Source organism: Triticum urartu, chromosome 1A, assembly GCF_056163025.1.
Source record: "Triticum urartu cultivar PI428250 chromosome 1A, HENAU_Tu73, whole genome shotgun sequence".
Lineage (NCBI taxonomy): Eukaryota > Viridiplantae > Streptophyta > Magnoliopsida > Poales > Poaceae > Triticum > Triticum urartu.
In genome coordinates, this window is record NC_141873.1 from 375,101,370 (window position 1) to 375,122,405 (window position 21,036).

General features: G+C 45.1%; 2 protein-coding genes across 3 annotated transcripts; one reads left to right on the plus strand and one right to left on the minus strand.

Moving 5' to 3' along the window:
* Positions 1-3,885: 3,885 nt before the first annotated feature.
* Positions 3,886-9,103, plus strand: LOC125512864 (uncharacterized). The gene is made up of 7 exons (XM_048677938.2): positions 3,886-4,449; positions 4,907-5,128; positions 5,603-5,658; positions 5,832-7,413; positions 7,505-7,620; positions 7,691-7,934; positions 8,048-9,103. Exons 2-7 carry the CDS (start codon positions 4,972-4,974, stop codon positions 8,596-8,598), a joined length of 2,706 nt encoding a protein of 901 aa, XP_048533895.2. The 5' UTR covers positions 3,886-4,449; positions 4,907-4,971; the 3' UTR covers positions 8,599-9,103.
* Positions 9,104-9,511: 408 nt separating this feature from the next.
* LOC125512874 (rop guanine nucleotide exchange factor 3) lies at positions 9,512-12,316 on the minus strand. Of its 2 annotated transcripts, none has more exons than XM_048677954.2 (4): positions 11,948-12,316; positions 10,890-11,581; positions 10,113-10,790; positions 9,512-9,944 (listed from the first exon to the last, which is right to left on the minus strand). In XM_048677954.2, exons 2-4 carry the CDS (start codon positions 11,529-11,531, stop codon positions 9,831-9,833), a joined length of 1,434 nt encoding a protein of 477 aa, XP_048533911.2. In that variant the 5' UTR covers positions 11,532-11,581; positions 11,948-12,316; the 3' UTR covers positions 9,512-9,830. The 2 variants fall into 2 exon arrangements, with proteins under 2 accessions (XP_048533911.2, XP_048533904.2); XM_048677947.2 differs by having other exon boundaries at positions 10,890-11,584.
* Positions 12,317-21,036: the final 8,720 nt, after the last annotated feature.

Genomic DNA, 21,036 nt, shown 5'->3' on the forward strand with positions numbered 1-21,036 from the left:
TGCCTACGTGCACTGCAAACGCGCTTGTCGTACTACTCCACCATCTAGCTCGGTGTTAGCCAGTGCAGGGTCCACCGACGCCTGGCTGAACACCAACATTACGCGCTGCATTTTGCTTTGTCTGCCACGTATCCTTTTTTTGAACACAGTACAGACGCAAACGTTCATATAAACGTGCATACACTCATCTCTATAAACGCACACACGCACATCTTATTCTTATGAGCACATCCGAAAGATTGAGCCGGCATATCATCTTGAGATTTATCAAAGTCACCATAGACGTCTCGTAGTCGACGGGAACGTCCTCTTCCACTAAAAGCGTATCGTCGGAATTCATGAAATAAATACAGGATAAATGCGAGCAACAGGATTTGAACCCTGGTGGGTTGGGAATATCACTGTCCACCTAACTATCTCAATCAGAGGTTGGTTCGCTAGGTACCGCTTTGTTAGTTTGAAGATCCTACCCAACTCGACGACTGAGCAGTATGCACCAATCTCTGATTTTTTTGGTTTCAAGATCCTACCAGACTTGACGACTGAGCAGTATGTGCGTCTGCGTTCCAAAGATCCAATTTAAACATCCGGAAGAGACAGGTGCAGTTAAGATCCTACCCAACAACATGTCAAGAAAAAAAAAATGTATGCACTCCACTTCCGCCACCTCTAGTACTAGATCTGAGTCCGATCCATCCAGTGACATAAAGGGCTGAAATAGGTTGCCCGATTTGGGTAGGTGCAGATCGGGAATAATATCCATCCCATCCCAAGCGGCTCAGCTGTACCTGTACGTACACGGGGACAGTACAGTACTCCCACAGTGGTAGTACTACCTAGGCCAATGCCAGGTGATGTGGCCGACCTTTGTAGAAATCCCTTTTCACCCGCCAAAGAAAAAAGAATCACACGATTTTACAGCTGATGGTTGCACTTCCACCGGAGAATACCATGTTATTCCAGTGGAAAACCGTGAGATCCATTCCATCCACGAAAATGTCCATTTCAGGACAGGATGGCGAACATGGCGTCTTCAAAGAGACACCACTCGGGATCGGACGATGACATCGCGCAAGGCAAGGCAAACCAAACGGAACACGGCGAGGCGAGGCCAAAAGGTTGCCATCTGACTCAGCACTCTCGCTGATCAAGTGGGTTTAGGGCTCTCGTCACTCTCGCTGTCGTGCAACGCAAGGTAGCATTAGGGGAAGGAAACTAACCAAGTGTCAAGTCCCTGCCCTAGACCTAACGACCCCCTCCCTGTTGCAACAGTGGGTCTGTGCGTTCCTCCGCTACTGCCTACTGGCAGCTGGGCCTGGCTCTTTTCTGAATCAGACTGCAGGTGTAAAGTTCACTGCTTGCCAGGCCCCCACCCGGATAGATCCCATCTCAACCACTACCTCCTGTCTCTAGCCAGTGCCAGTTGAATAACAAACCGCATATTGATTCTTGGGAAATGAGCGCTGTTTTTTATTTCTGTTCTGCAAAGGAGGATGAGCTGCCCCGTGTGATAGGATCAACTGGCCTTGGGACATACCCAATAAGGCCCTGTTCGGTACGTAGGAAAACCGAAGAAAAACCACTGAAAACTTATTTCTATGAAATCGCCACAGGAAACCCCGTTCGGTACAAAGGAACGCGTCCTTTCCAATCCGGTGGAAAGTCCCATAAACCAGCGTTTTCAGAGGAAAAATAGAATCTACCCAAAGCGCTTGTTTACGCGTATGCCCGAGGAATGGAAGAGAAAAGCTGCGACAAGGCATGCAACCGGACCCACACTGTATTTGATCTGTGTACAATTTGGTCCCACACGCACAGGAATTGAACTGTGGTTGATCTTTTTTAATATTTAAAATATACTGACGGGGACCCACATCGATTGATTTCCTATGGTCACTTTTCCTCTGTCTCAAACACCAACTCTGCATGCAGGTGCTTCAGTTTTCTTTCCTATGCTTTGCAGCTGCATTCCTCTCCATTTCCAGCGTTTATCTCCAATACTATGTTTTCCCTTCCTTTGACCCGAACAGGCCCTAAGTTCATTTTTTTTAAACAAAGTAGTTCATAAATATAAAATGTTTTGGATATTTTTTAAATGGACTACACGCGAACTGAAATGAGTGAAAAAACACGGTAAAGCATATTCATATAGATTTGATTTAATTTTTAGGACATCTTATATTTTATTTTATTTTTTGCGGGTAGAACATCTTATATTTGTGAACAAAGGGACTATTCCCAAGCTATGGTCCAGTAATGCTAGCTTTCTAGGGCTTAACTGGGCATGTTGTTCTTCTATTTACATGTAAATTATGGACAATAGACTAAGATCAAGTTGATGTGAAACATAACTAGTCTTTGCAATAATACGATACCAAGAGCTTATCGATATAACGAGGATGCACACAACCAACAATCACAAAAAACAAGAAAAACAAAATGGCATGACCTCAACATGTATGCCGAAGCAATCAACAAGACACAATAGCAAAACCCCAACATCAATCACCCTTGTTGGCGGAAGGTTCTCCAAAACCACGCTTCCAGGAAGAGAAAGGCATCTGAACATCGGCGTCGCGACATCCTACCTTCAACATGGATTTTTGCCAATGTAAAGCAAGTTTGATCCGTTTTCAAGGCAACGGCTTCAACATGAAAACAAAATAACTAATCAAAATTAGGTCTAGAGTTCACCAAACTCTAGAACCGATACTCAAGGAGTAACAACAAAACGAAGTCACCATATATTGCGGCCTCACTCGCTGAGATAATATTGTCGCAACTCCCCGATTGACAACGCAAAACGTTTGTACAGCCTTAAGCATCTTCCCAGTCGAAACGCCTCTGAAGAGCGTTCTTAAATTCTCTCTCTTATGGGTCTAGTTGGTTCTCATGATTCCCAAAGCATGTTCGGAATAGCGTGAGATGTTGAAACCTACAAGAATTCATAATAGAAACCGTTTGGTTGCATTGTAGAAAAATGCAGGAGTTTTGATACATTGTCAGGTGCATGGTATAATTATCATAGAAAAATTCATGAGGTTCACCTTAATAAATATTTTCTCTAAAATTGCATGCAAAATGATCACATGAGTATTTCCTACGGTTTACAATCCTACGAAACCAAACAAGCATTCCTTAAAGAATTCCATGGAATCTCATCAAACCAAACATGTTCCATACAACCCTAAACCCCGATACATCCTGCCTCACCATATAAAGTCATCAACTTAAGATTTGAACATGCCAAAGCGGTACTCCCTCCTTTCCATGATGTAAGACATTTTTTGGCACCACATCAATGCCAAAAAAGTCTTACATTATAGGGCAGATGGGGTATTATTCAAAATGAATTTTGTCAAGATAGTACTCTGGAGGCAATTCCTGTAGCTCGTACGCTCCAAAAGAAATTCTGCAAACACATTATTGTAACAAGATGGCTAAAGTGAAGCACACCACATGACTGACCAGCAGTTTGATTGATTGCTAATAGCGCCGGCAAAACAAAGAAACAGTGTTTAAATGGTCTGTGCATAAACTACACAACTGCTGGTGAGGATTGGAGTGGGGCAGCACCTCTTTTCTTTCCGGGGAATAAAAAGCCGGCGGCCTGAGACAGCTGATAGGTAACAAACCATCACCGTCGGCATCGTTATCCGATAACCATGACGGTATCCCTCACGCGTGTGGTCGGGTTGGGTTGGGTTGGGTTGCAAGCACATGTTTACTCCGTTTGTATATTTTGGATTAATTTCCAGGTCGAAAATCGCCTTCTTGGTTAATGCACCCTGTACAATCCCCTCTTTTTTAAGACCACTCTGTCCAATACTCTACTAGTACCTCATATACTAGTGCTACTCAAATAATACTACTAGTGCAGTGGAGAGAGATGCGAGCTACCAGATCAGAGCGCCTCCAGCTTGCTTGCGGGCGTCGCCTACCTCCACTCCGCTTTTTCTCCGAGGGAGAAAATGCTGGCGCACTCGCCGAAAGTGGCATGTGGTGGGCGGCCTGCTACCGTGCCGTAGCCCCGCCCCCCGCCCGGTGCGCTCCCTCCCATCCACACCGTCCCGTTCCACTCCATTCTTTTCCTTTCCACCAAGGAAGCAACCAGAGCGACGGAGCCGACGCTGACCACCCTCACCAGGGGTAGCTTGGGTTGGGCGAGCTGATTCCCGCTCCACGGAAAAAGAAAAGAAAAGAAAACAAGAGCAAAGCAGCCTCCGCCGATTCCTTTCTTCCCCGCCCGCCCAAAGCCAGAGGATGGGCGACAGCGCAGGGCCGACCCAGACCCGGGCGACGCTGTGAGGATCGATTCTCCAGGTGGCTGTTTTTCTTTCTTTTCTTTCTATGCGGGAGGAGACTGGAGAGAAGAGGCCGGAGAGAGAAGGGGAAAGCGGCCGGCTGCTGAGGCTTCCACCCGGTCGTGATCTGTGATTCATTCGTCAGGTAGGTTCCCCGTGATCTCTCTTGGACGGATGGGTGGGTGGGTGTGTTCGTTGGTTGGGATCTGCGGCGTTTTCTGTTGGTGGGGATTCGTTTTGGTTGTTCGGGTTCATTTCCCCTCTTGTTTTAAGTTTTAACCAATTCACAGTCTGGTGAGTTCTCATGCTTGCAACTAAGATAGGAGCTTGTCAGATAGTATACTCTTGTTGAGTAGCTGCTAATTAGCTGGATTTGTTCATCAAAGTGGCTTTTTTATCAGGAACTTCCATTTGCTTCGTTAAGATTTACTCACTGTACTAGTTTGATTGATTATTGGGTTCATCAGATATCTGCCAATCTCCCTTGTTTTGCGGCCGAACAGTCCCAGTTCTACTCATCTTGTCTTCAGAGTTCAGAGAGATATCATTCCTTCCCCATTGAAAATCCGGCTGCTAACTTGTGTTGATCTACCTACGTGCAGTGACCCAAGAGATTATTAACTGTACGAAACAGTACAAGACACAAGAAACAACAGATTGTTCCAAAATGGGGAAGCGAAGCAACAGGCGGTCCGCGGCGCAAGACGATACCAATGTCGGCTGCGTCTGGGGCCTAATGCGCATGGTCTATTTTCGCCGCGACCCCAGATTCTTGATGGACGCGAAGCAGGCCGGCGGGAGACATAAGCTCCGGGAGATCACAGGTGAAAATAAAATCATCTCTTTTACTCATCACAGGCTCATTGCTGCTACCAAATTCAGATGGTTCAAGTTGCTTTTGAATTTCAGGTGCTGTCGCTTATCCAGTAAAGTTACTAGTTTTATACGAAAACCACACAACGATTTTGCGCAGTGTTATAAGAAAATCATAAGAGATGCTGATACTGTCAGTTCGTTGATCATCTTGCTCGGTTGCTTTCACTGGCTTGTTTCACATAATTATGCTTACAGTTTAGAAGTGCAACCTCTGTGGCTGGATGAGTTTGTTTTGTCATTCCTTGCCCTACTTTTAGGTTGAGTTAAAGAAGATCGGTCACTGCATCTGATGCCCAATCTAGAACTAGTAAATGATGAATGTTTAAGATAGTTCGGCAATTGAATGTGCAGCGTGGATTTTCTCTTGACTTGTTATGCTATTGCACAATATTCTGATGATGGACACTATATTTCTTTTTCAGACGGAAGGGACTTGGGGAAAAGGCCTAGGGATTTTGAGGAAATAGAAAAAGATGATGTAAGTTAACGAAACCAAGAAAATTAAGGTCTCAGGAGTAAATCCGCTTTCATATTTCATTGACTACCGTGTGTGAATGAAACCATTATTTTTCAAATCTGCAAGTATCATGGATCCATACAGAAACATTGGTTTTCCTAAAACGGTTCTATTTTACTTCCTCTGTTTTTCAGAACATAGAAAACGGCTCTTTGCAGCAACCAACCGTCAAAAAACTTATGGAGGATGAATTGGGGCGTGTGAATCTTTTGAGGACAGTTCCAAACAACGAGGTTCAGAGAAGATTAGCTGATCTGGGAAATGACCTATCTCTTGATAGAAATTCAGAGCATACAAATAACACAACAGGAACTTTAAATGACAGCATGGATATCTCCGTGTCTCGTTTATCTGGATCAGTGGATTCTGAGGGTTCCAAGAGCTTGAACCACAGTGAATATGACCTCGAATCTGTCTTGGCAAGCTTCTTAGGTGAGATTTATAGGTGCCACAATGAATGTCCACATGATGATTGCAAGAGTAGCAGTGAATTGTGTCCTTCACTGAAGTCCCTAATCCATAAGAAGCTTAATGACTTAAGCAATCTTCAATCCAATATTGATTGTGAACAACCTCAAGAGAGCAAGGGAGAAAAGCTACTGGGTGGTAATGGCATTTCTAGCAGCAGGACAGTTCAGTCCAAGGAATTCAAGGATGCACTGGAGATACTGGGTTCAAACAAGGAACTTTTCCTGAAGGTGCTTCAGAAGCCTAATTCACATATGTTGGACAATATCAGAAACCACCAAAACAGTAGATTGACAACCAAGTTAGAGCCCAATAAAAATCTTGGAGAAACTAATTTTGTTGAAGAGACAAGGGGCTCAAATCATGACTTGTCTGCACTGGCACAGGCTAAGGAGAGCAAACATATGTTCTTCTGGAGGAAAGACAAGTCAAAAATAAAGCAGACGCTGCCAGAAGGAATCAACGGATCTCAGCCTGTTAGCAAAATAGTTATTCTGAGGCCAAATCCAGGAAAAGGAATTGATCAGACGGTGACAAGCAGTGCAAGATATTTACATCAGGAACCTAGTACCTCTCAAACTCCAGAGTACAGTGGGAGGGAAAGTTCGAAATTTTCAATCAAAGAAGTTAGGAGGAGATTCAGAATTGTGACCGGTGAGACAAGAAGAGAAAGAAATGCAGCACCTGCAGATGACCTTCAAAGAGTCTCACGTTGGCATTCCATGATTGCAACTAAGAAGGGTTCAGGGCATCACACGCAAGGGAGCTTGGCAGACAAATCTGCATCAAGTTTTAAGAACGACATCGCCAGACCTTCAACCAGCAGCAAGCAAAAGCAACAAAATGGCAGCGAGACTGAAATTAGTGGGCGTATAGTAGCTCCACAAGATGGTTCTATCTTCTACAAGGAGGCTAAGAAGCATTTAACGGATATGCTAAAGGATAATAATGTGTCTGGCAACCATCCAACAGCCCAGTCCTCAAAATCCTTGGAAGGAATGCTTTTGCTCCCTCACTGCGATGTGTCTTCTCCTAGGAGTAGCCCTAGTGGAAAACGCCGCACTGATCTCTCACCTGAAGAGACAGACTCTTGCCTTGTACCCATGGTTGACAGTGAAGAATCCACACAAGAGAGGAGTCAATCATGGGACGACTCTCGGAGCAGCACTGCACATTGTACTAGTGTAGCAGTTGATGATCAGGTGGTTGCTCAGGACAAATGTAGCATGAAAGAAGAACCACAAGAAGGTAACCATCTATAGTTGCATGAATCATCAGGGTGAACTGAGTGGTACATTTTTTTATCTTCAAACAGAAATAACTCTAGAATCTTGTGCAGGACAACGAGATGTTACTGATGTAGCAGACGCCATATCTATTGAAGGAATTGGCAAAATAGACTGTTCTGAAATCGTCTGCATCCCAGAAGAACTATGCAGAGATAGCCCGCGGCCAGTAAGCTCCCAGCACTATTTCATGTTTTCGTTGCGATATCATATGTTAACACAGCATGTTTCATTTATAGGATATGTTAGAGGAAGCAGAGCAAGGAAAAGAACCTGTTCAAATCTTGTTGAGCTATCCTGAAAGCATTGTTGAATTGGAGCAGCAAGAACCAGGAACACCTGAACCAAGAGCATCAACCAAATTTATCTCAGATTGTTCCCCCGAGTTAAGCCATGACAAACAAGAACAGCCCAGTCCTATATCTGTTCTTGATTCATTCTATGAAGATGTTGCAGATCCTGAATGCGAAAACATTAAACAATGTGAGTGAGCCCAATTTACATAAATAGATGCAACCTTTTTTTTTACATTTTCCCAGTAAAAAAATAATCTGTTCAAATAGATCTGCATGACTTAACCCGTTTGTGACATACAGGTGATCTGCATGAAGAATTGCGTGGAGCCCTGTACTTCCCAGATAACGAATCAGATCTAAAGGTCTTTTGGGAGGACAAGAGCGTCCGGTTAGATTATATAAAGTTGGTTTTGGAGCTCTCAGAATTATGTGCTGAACAGAATTTAGAGGTATGGTATCTGGAGGATGAATTAATCAGCCCTTGCCTGTTGGAAGAACTACCGAATCAAGGTGATCAAATAGACGATCTGAAAATTCTGTTTGACTGTATCTGCGAAGCTCTAACAGAGATCCAGGAGAGATATTTTAGACTCTCTTCTTGGTTGTCGTTTCTCAAACACGACATACGGGCACCTCCAATGGGAGAAGACCTCGTCGCAGAAGTTGACAAATATGTTGACGATTACCTCCGACATAGTTTTCAAAGTACATTAGATCATACAATAAAAAAGGATTTCGAAGTTCGGACATGGATGGACATTCGGTCGAAGACTGAAGGTATCGTTGTGGAGATATGGGAGTTTGTGTTAGAGGAACTTATCGATGAGGCTGTTTTCGATTTGTGGATTTGAAGCTCTGATCAGGTCCCCTGTCGGTGGTGCTTTGTGAGGGGTATATACACTAGGTATAACTGTAGAGGTTTTCATGCTGACAATAACACCATTTTACGTGGCAGAATAACACGGGCTGTTTTGTTTGGCCCGTTCGAGTAAAGTAATGAGAGTGTGAACTTCGACGGCGTTTTGCTCGTCGAAGTGTGTATAACTGCAGCGGAAGAAACTTCTCTGATGCATGACAGCGGAAGTTTCGACCTGCAAACCTCCCAGCCGTGCAGCTTGTCTAGACTAGATGAAGTTTGGGTAACTGTCACAGCCATGCCTCTTGGACAGCTAAAATGCACAGCAGTCTGAAAGGCTTTGCGGATTTTCCTCTTGTACATTGTGATCAGAGGTGATCACACATGTATATTGTTTTTTTTTTCCTTTTCTTTGTGTTTGTGTGTACATGTGTAATAGTTTTTCAAGAATCACACATGTGTAACAGTTACCATAATATATGACAGATCAAATGCTACTACATGGTCTTCATTTTCCGAAATATCAGTGTATTCTAAGTTAAGTTAGACAACTCCTTGTTTCCTTGGATAAACATGCGCTCTACCTGTATTTGCTGTTACTCAAAGTAGATGTCAACTACTTCCTCTGTCTCAAAATATAAGACGTCGTGTGTGTATGAAGTGCAGTGCATTTGATCACCAACTTTCAAATGTTATTGTCGCAGTAAATTCAACTTTCTCTAAGGTTTATAGAGTCAAGTTGGACGGTCATGAATGAATGTGATTATTTATTTCTTGTTAAGTTGGATGTCCCAGTCCTAACTCTGATATATAACAAGTTTTTTGACATTCCTAGCTACCAGGCATCGCACTTGGTCCTTAACTTTACCAAGATCGATGAGCAAGAAAGGGGTAAAACACACACACTGTTTTGTTGGTCAGGCACAACCTGAAAATCAGATGAAAAAGCCAAAAAATATCTTACAGGACACACACTGTTGGTCAGACAAACTCTGCATATTCTCTTTGCAAGATATATAAACCTTGCAAATCCTTGACTACGTCAGTAGTAGAAATCTCACGGTACAAAAGTTACCGTGAGATCATCATCCTAACCTACGCCGTTTCCCATCACAGAGAGCTGGGAACAAGGCTCGAAAGTAAGTACATTTTGCTCTTATGTAAGAGCGTTCGTTCGTTCGTTCTCTCGACGAATCCGTCCGTCAGGTTTGGTCCGTCGCTCACTGTTCATTTCCTGGCAGCCTTGTCGGCAAAAAGAACCTCGTCCGTCCACGACACGATGTTGAACGCCAGGCTCTCCAGCACCCTCGAGTAGCTCTCCAGGATCGCCTGCCCAACATCCTACACAAGAAATAGCATCCATCTCACCCCATCAGAAAACAGCATTCCATCTTCATCAAGATTCAAGTGTGTGATGAACTGATGATCATTCAAGTTCAGATAAATGTATCTTGGTGTCAAATTCAGATGATGCAGATATGGGATGCTGTTGTTGATTTGATTGGCTACCTTGTTGAACTGGATCTTGCTGGTGTCGAGGGTGGTCTGGGAGAGGCCGGGGAAGCGGTGCTTGATGCAGAGGAGGAGGCTCTCGGCCCTGCCGGCCAGCGCCACGTTCTTGCCGCCCTCGCCGCCGTCGTCGGCGGCCGCGGCGAGCTCCTTGACCCGGCTCCACTGCGCCGACCTCCCGACGCCGTGGCTCGCCGTCGCCTTGCGCCGCCACACGTACATGGCCGCCTCCACCCGGTCGGCCAGCGCCAGCGCCTCGTGCTCCGACGACACGTCCACGCAGTCCAGGAGATAGTCCGGCGAGAACTTGTCGGAGCTGTGCATGGCGCGGTACACCGCGTCCCCCACGCTCGCCTTGCCGCTCTTCGGGAGCAGCGCCATGAACGACTCCGGCACCTCCATGTCGCTCAGCACGCCGCTGTTGATGGCCACGGCCGCCTTGTGGATCTGGTTCGCGCAGTCGCGCCTCTGCCGGAGCTCCTTGCGCGCCTTCACGGACAGCCCGCCCTCCGGGACGCACGGCACCGGCACCCACCACTTGTCCTCGTTCCGGTGGGCCGTCGTCGTAGACCGCCGGAACGACGACGACGGCGAGGACGACGAGGTCACCGACCCGAACGACCTCGTCCCGGCGTCCGCGTACCAGAACTCCGCCTTCTGGAAGCTGTCCATGATCTCCTGCGCATGTCAACGACACATTTCGTTGGCACTGGTCAGAATTCAGAACAAAGAAAGATCATCACCTCGTCGTCGGAAGAAAGATCATCTACTACTTACGATGAGCATGGCGTCGAGCTTCTCGAGGGCGGGGAGGTTGATGTAGATGTCGGATCTTGGCCTGGTGGCCATGACCTCGACGCGGGTGCCGTCGGAGAGCGGCTGCGTGGAGGGGTAGAACTCGACGATGTAGTCGCAGACGGCGAGGAGGCAGTCCATCTCCCTCCTCCACATGGCCTTCTTCCCCGCCGGCAGCGGCTCCAGCTTGTGGCAGTTCCCGAAGACCGTGGCGTAGAGGTTGGTGATGGCGTTGGAGATGGCGACGGCGGTGCAGACGCCCTTGCCGCCGCCGGACATGTCCTCGCCCAGCAGCAGCTTGGAGAACCGCTCCTTGACCAGGTCCAGCTCGTCCTCGGCGGAGCGGCGGTCGAGCACGTCGGCGCGGGGCTTCATGCTGAGCCGGCTGAGCGCGGCGGCGGGGGAGCCGCGGCCGCCGATGAGCTTGGACACGGCGGCCGTCCCGAAGGGCCCGCTGTGGTCAACGCTGCGCTCCGAGAAGGTGGACACGTCGGAGGCGGTGCGGCTGAAGTCCACCGTGTCGTGCAGGCTCGGCGCCGTGGACGACGACGAGCAGCACTGCGCCTCCGCCTCGGAGCTCTCGTCGGACACCGAGGTCGACGGGCTGTTGCTGCTATCCGCCATGGCAGCGGTTGGTTCTTGGCTTCCTTCCTTCCTTCCTTCGTGTACTACACCTGCTTTATAAGGAAAGGGTCCCGGTGAATTCTCGCGAATGGCGCGACAAATCCATCGGAATGGGAGCACAGGACAAGATTTGAACTCCTGTGCGTTAACACAAAATTTAAGCGCATTTCCCGAAATTTGAGCGATTCATTCTTGTTTTTTACATCTTGATTTGCTGCTTTTTAGACGATGGCTACTTCTGATGAGCATGCCATGCAGATCGCAAGAAAGTAGGCATGAAATGCTTTTGCTTTTGAATCTTCTTTAGATGCATGGGAAGAAAACAAGCACGGCTTTTCGTAATTCCACCACACATTCTTCTTGGCTGCTGGATGCAAATCAAAGGAATCAAATGGGAAGGGGAAGCAAATTAGTACCTTTTGTGCCGCTGATTTGATCCCTAAGCCAATGATCTGCTTGTCCTTGCCATATGCATTGGAGGAAGAAAAGCTCTTGTGTTCTCTCTAAGTGTTCCCTCTATCAGCTTTCTCTCTGCTCTGGCAGGTCTCCCTTTTCTCTCTCTCGACAATGGCAGATCACAGAGGGGAGAAGCGGCAATGTGGGCAATGGATGGTATGTTTTCCTTGGTCATGGAAAGTGGTCATGCCATAGGGAGGGATTAGTGATTTGTTTCCCTTATTTTATTGGTCGTGGGAAGGAAGTGTCTGTCTAAAGAAATCGGGGCAGGATTATGTTTGCGTGTATGAAATTAAGGGATAGTCAACCATGGTATTGGTGGGCTGGATCGTTGCTAATCTTTGTGATGTAGTATAATATTCTGTATATTGGACATATAAAAGAAGAGGGGAAAATGACACAGGAATTTCCACTCCAAGCTGGCTTAGCATGCTTTCTAGTTACACATTTTAAGCATTATGCCATACAATGCATGTTTAAATGACACGGAAATATCACAGACAATCCATTGATTGAGAAAAGTGAACGAAAATACCTTGCAAACCTACAAAACTACAAATGGGCATTTTAGACACCGAGGCTCTATTTGGCATTGCAGTGGAAATCAATTTTCCACGTCGAGTTAATTGCACTTTGTATCCCTAAGTTTTACATTTGTGACATCAATGTCTCATTTAGCAGATTTTTCGCATTTCACTCCATTAAAGCAAATTTATGCCACATTTTACCCCATTTTAAGCAAACCTGTAGTAAATAAGGTAGCTGTTGTCACAAACGTGGAACTTAGGGGTAAAAGGTGAAGTCTTCCCTTCCACTCGCTTCACTTCATCGTCGTCCTCCTCCACCTCGCACCGTCGTTCGTCCCACTTCCCCTTCTTTCTCCTTCCATCTTCTAGGCCCCTCTTTGATGTTTGCGGCCGGTCACGCTGCAAGGCACGATTTCGGTGTGGGCTCTCTAGATTTTTCTTTCTTTCTAGAAGACAGAATGCACCACAACCACATCACATGTGTCACAAATGATTGGAGGACAGTAAGATTACCATGGCCTAACGGGCCGTGCAACAGAAGAGGGTGCTTGGGATTAGTTGGTCACATTACAAATGATGGTGCACGTACGGCTAAGCTATAGCTAAGCGTTCACGATAGTATAATTTTAATCCAGTTAGGGCGGTGGTAGTAGTATAGTAGCAGTAGGGGCAGGTCGCTAATGCGGCGTGATCTATGCGATGGAAGATGAAAATGTACATTTATTTGCGTCTAGCTGTAGTAGTGTCAACTTTGCGTGCAGAGTGGCCAAAGCTCCCTTCAACCCTTGCACGACGCAAGCAGGTTTTCTCCCAAGCCGTGGCGTGATCATGGATCATGGATGGACGGTGCGGAGGTCAAGGACACGGTAGGTCTATTTTTTTTTCTTATAGAAGAGACACATTTGAAGAAGAAACGAAGTAATCTTGTGATGAATTAATTAGATTTTCTTCTCGAGAATTGAATCAGCTGGCCGTTTAGCTCATCCCCAGTATCATGTACTCCCTCCGTCTTATAATGTATAAGACGTTTATTATGGAATGGAGGGAGTAGTATTTCTTAAAGAAATGCAAAGTTTTCCTTTTAGCACATAACAAAGGAAAATGCTCAAATACATGCACATACACTCATTCTTTATGAACGCACACACGTATATCCTAACTCTATGAGCATCTCCATGATTGTAAGCTGACGCAACATTTGAGACTGATGAAGTTACCGGAGGCGCTTCGTATCAACGGAAACGCCTTCTCCCACTGAACGAATATTGCCGAAAGACTGAATAAATCCAGAAAAATGTGAGCACCAGTAAGTCTAGGACTTGAATTTTGGTGGGCTGGTTTCACTACAAAAAACCTAAGGGCATGTCCAACGTGGACCCTCAAAACGCCTGCATGCATCCGGACCAAGCTGCTCGGATGTAGTTTGTCAACCAAAGCGGACCCCTATTTGTCAGCAGAGTTGATGCTTGTTCGAGTCCCCGCAGACTGGACACAAACCGAGGGAGCTTTGCAGGAGTCCGGACAACCACCATGTAGGAATCTGACACCCCGGGCATACTCAAATCCCCACCCCGGTCACTTTTCTTCCACTCTGCTCATGCTCTTCCCTTGCTCTGCATCCACACTCTCCTCGTCACCGAGTACCCTCCGCCCCTGCTGACGCCATCCATGGCGTATACCACACACAACTTTTTTTTGTTGAACTTCTTGTTATTTACTAAAGTATGATGGTGGGGTACTCGGTGACGGAGGATGAGTTGATATACAATGCATGGAAGCTTGTATCTGCAGACTTTGTAGGCATGAGGCAAAGGGGGTTGATGTGTTTGGCAAAACGTGCGGGCTTCGTTTCATGAGCAAAAGCACTTCACATACAATGACTTACACATGAGAAATGATCGGTGCAACACCATCTCCAACTCCCTCATGAACATTTGTGGTGCGGTTGCATGAGTGGAGACAGTGTCGCCACTGAGCTCGTTAACCATGGAGATCGTAACTTTTGCTTTTTGTTGCAGTGAGTGGAAGGAGTTGTGCGGATTTTGACTCGAGTATCGTTGAATTTGAAATCGGTGAATTCGAGAAATTTGTTGAACATCCGGTTATCTCGGATATATATTTACATTTGAACTATTATTGTACTAGGGATATTTGCAAGTTATTTATGGATGAATTGTGCTACTTCTTATAATTATTTTGAGTTTTGTAGACTTAAAGAAAAAAATAGGGTTGGACATTTAGGGTGCATGGTTGGATGTCCGACTCTTGTATCCATGTCTGCGGACAAATTCACAGACAGATAGTGTGTTCGTTTTGAGGGTCGGCGTTGGAGATGCCCTAACCATCCGAGTTACTCTCAGGTCGGTAGAGCTTGCGGTGTGGATTCTTGGGACATGGTTCCAGGTGCACTCTATATAGCATTTCAATTTTATTAAAATGTGTATGGAAATAAAACAATACTGAAACTTGCTTGTGACAAACATGTTCGGGTGTTCTGCTCACATATGAAGTTTCGCGAAGAAACGGCTTTGGTGTTCTTCTTGCCGGAAAAACAAATTGCAACTCAAACAACTTGAACAGTAACCTTTTCACAAAACCGATTTTATTTTCTTCCTGCAGAAGACCATAAAAGTCATTTTTGGTGAACTTTACACGTGATTATGAAACCAGACCATATTCATTACAAAATAGTTTCATAACTGTTTGATCTTTTCATATATATAGCTTGATGTCAAAACGTTTTCCGTCTCTCCGTTTGATTAGCCAGCAATACTATTAATAGTCTATGTTTGGGCTAGGCAGGTAGCTAGTCGTGCGCACTGCGTGGCCGTCACGATGCTCCCCTGGTTGCAAGTCTCTCGTTTGGGGCGCATGTTACCGGGTACGGGTAGGTGTACGTGCATGGCACGTAGCCGCCATTAACGCCACAAGATAAGAGGATGTCTTGTGTTTGTGTGTCTCTCCATTTTTTTTTCTTTTTTTGATAAAAATATTTGGTTTGAGTTGACCATATGCGTCGCAAGGAGGTTCACATTTCTCTTGGGTTAACCAACAGCTGGCTCGTGAGTCGTGCTCTGGCTGGCCGGCTCGATTTTAAAAAGAGTTGACATTTTGTATCTGCGGCCGTGTGGGGTGCGTGTTGTCGTTTGTTCACCGGTACTCCTGCATTTGCAGGCGTCGTGTCTCCCAGGGAAGAACTTCACGGAGCACGAGCGCGCTGTGCCACGAGGAGGAGCTACTCCGTATCTACACTACACTCCTATGTTAGATCATATGCTAGGCTTTAGCTTTCCGATGGTATTATTCCAAGTAAAACTGCTCAGTTCTTGCACCAAATGTGCGCAAAGTTGAATGCAAGCAGAGCAGCTTGTTTGGTTCTGGCAGGCGGCTTCAATCCCATTCCTTTGTTTTTTTTTTCCCTTTTGAGAAGACTCAAGGAATTTGGAGTGCATGAAATAGATTCCTTTAGGCCTTTAGCAATACATGCAACAGACTTTACATTTTGAATTTCGGTAATGGCCCACGTTCACGAAATTGGGCCTCGAACACAGGGTGGCGTACCGCCGTACGGAAGTAAACTCCCCAGCAAAAGCCCTCTGTTCACGAATCTAAAAAAAAAATGAATTCACGAATCTTTTGGAATTCGAAAACATTTCCTGAATTCACAAATCTTTTACAAATAAAGAAATTTTTTTAATTCATGAAACTTTTTTGAATAATTTGGTCAAAAAATGAATTCAGGGACAGTTTTTTAATATGCAAACATTTTTCAAAATCGTGAACATTTTCTGAATTTATGAGCATTCTGTTTTTCAAAAAAGGAAAACAAAAAAGCCCAAATTTTCAAACGAAATTAAAAACCTGAATTTGCAAACATTCAAATTCATGGTTTTTTAATTCAGAAGTTTCATACAGCCCAAATTTTATTTTAAAAATCAAGTAAAAATGAAAAAATGAGAACAAAAACGGTGGGCCGCATTTTTTTTTTGTTATTTTTCACCGCAGGCTGTTCCCTCGTGGGCCGGCCTAGCGGGTGAGTCAATGTGCCCACCCGTCGCTACTATTTTATTGCCCGGCCGAATTAGCCCTTTGTTGGTTAGTTCGTTTTACTTTTTTATTTTGTTCAGATTTTGACAGAGATATTCTAAATACGAATATTCCGAAATTTAAAAATTAAAGAACATGAATTTGAAAAATGTTAACACGGTGTAATTTCTTTGTTAGCTTAGTTTTGAAAAAATATTCTTAGCATTACAAAAATGGTCGTATCTTTTTAACAAATGTTCCCGCGTTTAATAAAAATATATGTAAAATAAAAAAAATGTTTATACATTGTACACGAAATGTTCTTGATTTTTTTTTAAAAATGGTTCGTACCATTACAAAGATTGTATGTTCCATTTTAAAAAATGTTCACTTGTTACAAAAGATGTTTCCGACATTTACAAATTATTATATACAATGTAGAAGAACTGCATAGTTGAAAAGGAATGATCTGTATTGTTCAAAATTGGGTTTCAACGTTTATTTGAAAAAAATTTAACACACATTATAAAAAATGTCCAAAGACATGGCTTTGAAAAAAATGTTAAAGATGTATAAAAATATATTAGATGTGTACGAAAAATGTGCAATGTGTATGGAAAAAGTTGACATCAAAACATATATTTGAAAATAATTGATCAAGTATTGTAAAAAATGTTAAACATGTAGAAAATATGTTCCCAATGTATACAAAATGTACAATTTGTAGGAAAAATGTAGACATGGGTTAAAATTTGAGATTTTATTTAAATGAAACAAAAAAACTGAAAAAGTAAAAAGAAGAGAGAAAACCCTGTAGAAAACCAACGATAAACTATGCTAACGGTAAAAAACAGTAAGTAAAAATTCAAGCCACATGCGTTACAATACTTGGTTGGCCTACTCCTTGCCTAGAGGCGAGACCAAGATCCGTCTCGGTAAGGACGAGTGCTCAGCCGCTTGCATTTGTAGCCTGAAATGTTTCTCAGCCCGGATTAATTTGCCTTTGGCCCAATTATTGTCCTTAAAATCTTCCATATATGCCAGGTGACGGTGTCCTGGGCTAGGGGGTACCAACCTAGTTGGCCCATAGTCCATGGGCGGAGCTTATGGCCCACTGATTGCATAAGGAAGGACTCCGGAGGTCTCGAACCCTAGCGTGGTGGAGGTGGACTTTGCCGAAGACTTGGCGTGTACCCCAAGGATTGCTTCGATAGTTAGCGTGCGTTTCTATAGCTAGCAACCGACCGTATGTAACCCTAGATAACCCCGGTGCCTATATAAGCTGGGGTTTTTAGTCCGTAGAGGGGGATTCACCATTGCCCACCTTAGGGTTAGAACACAACATACGACCTCGAGGTAGCTCAAGCATGTACTCGATACATTATCATCAATACAATCAAAGCAGGACGCAGGGTTTTACCTCTTTAAGAGGGCTCGAATCTGGGTAAATACTGCCCCCTTCGTCTCCTGTTACCCATCGATCCGAGATCCACAGCTCAGGGGCCCCTGCCCAAGGGCTAGCGGGTTTAATACCGACATTGGTGCTTTCATTGAGAGCCCCATTGTGCAATAAAAAAGGATTGATGGCTCGCCTGCAGATCAACTGTGACATCGATTGTGGTAACATCCTCGTCCCCGACTAGCTCTTCGCCTTCGGCAGCGTTGTCCTGCATACCAATCTAGTCGGCCGCCTCGATCGCGTCGAAATCTTTGTCCCAAACCACGTAATCATGTTCAGAAGCCTAGAGTACACCGCCGACTCCCGTGGCGACTCGCCCTTCCAGCTGGATGCCGGATCGACTCGGGAACCTCTCGAACACCGCGGCTCCGACCTCGGGGCCGACCACTGACCAAATCCTCGGAGTGGATCTCTTCCTAGAGTCTGCTCCGAGTGCGGATCTATCCATCACGGCAACATACATGACTTTAAGCACATACCCAACCATGATCTCACCAGATCTTGACCTCGAGTCAAATCCGTGCTCGGAACCGATATTAGATTCGGATCCGATCTCCCCGGTAGCCGACCATGAGTTAAACTTGGCCGACCAAGACTCTAGTGTCGTGTTAAGCAACCCACACATCATATTTCATATCAGTCCGACTTTCAGCCAGGACATGGATACAGAGGACCTTTCATAGATAAATGAGATGTTGAACCGGATTCAAAATCTCGCAATCTCATCCTCGGTTTACGACCACATCAGATGTAAAGATGATACTAGGGAAATTTAGAACCCGCCCACCAACCACCTAGTGGCCACCGTCGAGGATTTAACCGACGTTCTCAATGTTGGGGAACGTAGTAATTTCAAAAAATTTCCTACGCACAAGCAAGATCATGATGATGCATAGCAACGAGAGGGGAGAGTGTTGTCCACGTACCCTCGTAGACCGAAAGCGGAAGCGTTAGCACAACGCGGTTGATGTAGTCGTACGTCTTCACGATCCGACCGATCAAGTACCGAACACACGGCACCTCCGAGTTCTGCACACGTTCAACTCGATGACGTCCCTCAAACTCCGATCCAGCCGAGTGTTGAGGGAGAGTTTCGTCAGCACGACGGTGTGGTGACGATGATGATGTTCTACCGACGCAGGGCTTCGCCTAAGCACCGCTACGATATGATCGAGGTGGATTATGGTGGAGGGGGGCACCGCACACGGCTAAGAGACGATCAACTTGATCAACTTGTGTGTCTTTGGGGTGCCCCCTGCCCCCGTATATAAAGGAGTGGAGGAGGGGAGGGCCGGCCCTCTCTATGGCGCGCCCTAGGGGAGTCCTACTCCCACCGGGAGTAGGATTCCCCCTTTCCTAGTAGAACTAGGAGCCCTTCCATGTAGTAGAAGTTGGAGGGAAGGAAAGGGAAGGGAAAAGGAGAAGGAAGGAAGGGGGCGCCCCCCCCCTAGTCCAATTCGGACCAGCCCATGGGGAGGGGTGCGGCCACCCTTTGAGGCCTTTCTCTCCTTTCCCGTATGACCCATTAAGGCCCAATACGAATTCCCGTAACTCCCCGGTACTCCCAAAAATACCCGAATCACTCGGAACCTTTCCGATGTCTGAATATAGTCGTCCAATATATCGATCTTTACGTCTCGACCATTTCGAGACTCCTCGTCATGTCCCCGATCTCATCCGGGACTCCGAACTCCTTCGGTACATCAAAACACATAAACTCATAATGTAACCGTCATCGAACTTTAAGCGTGCGGATCCTACGGGTTCGAGAACTATGTAGACATGACCGAGACACTCTCCTGTCAATAACCAATAGCGGAACCTGGATGCTCATATTGGATCCTACATACTCTACGAAGATCTTTATCGGTCAAACCGCATAACAACATACGTTGTTCCCTTTGTCATCGGTATGTTACTTGCCCGAGATTCGATCGTCGGTATCTCAATACCTAGTTCAATCTTGTTACCGGCAAGTCTCTTTACTCGTTCCGTAACACATCATCCCGCAACTAACTTATTAGTTGCAATGCTTGCAAGGCTTATAGTGATGTGCACTACCGAGTGGGCCCAGAGATACCTCTCCGACAATCGGAGTGACAAATCCTAATCTCGAAATACGCCAACCCAACAAGTACCTTCGGAGACACCTGTAGAGCACCTTTATAATCACCCAGTTACGTTGTGACGTTTGGTAGCACACAAAGTGTTCCTCCGGTAAACGGGAGTTGCATAATCTCATAGTCATAGGAACATGTATAAGTCATGAAGAAAGCAATAGCAACAAACTAAACGATCAAGTGCTATGCTAACGGAATGGGTCAAGTCAATCACATCATTCTCTAATGATGTGACCCCATTAATAAAATGACAACTCCTGTCTATGGTTAGGAAACATAACCATCTTTGATCAACGAGCTAGTCAAGTAGAGGCATACTAGTGACACTCTGTTTGTCTATGTATTCACACATGTATTATGTTTCCGGTTAATACAATTCTAGCATGAATAATAAACATTTATCATGATATAAGGAAATAAATAATAACTTTATTATTGCCTCTAGGGCATATTTCCTTCAGTCTCCCACTTGCACTAGAGTCAATAATCTAGTTCACATCGCCATGTGATTTAATACCAATAGTTCACATCACCATGTGATTAACACCCATAGTTCACATCGACATGTGACCAACACCCAAAGGGTTTACTAGAGTCAATAATCTAGTTCACATCGCTATGTGATTAACACCCAAAGAGTACTGAGGTGTGATCATGTTTTGCTTGTGAGAGAAGTTTAGTCAACGGGTCTGCCACATTCAGATCCGTAAGTATTTTGCAAATTTTTATGTCAACAATGCTCTGCACAGAGCTACTCTAGCTAATTGCTCCCACTTTCAATATGTATCCAGATTGATATTTAGAGTCATTTGGATCAGTGTCAAAATTTGCATCGACGTAACCCTTTACGACGAACCTTTTGTCACTTCCATAATCGAGAAACATATCCTTATTCCACTAAGGATAATTTTTACCAA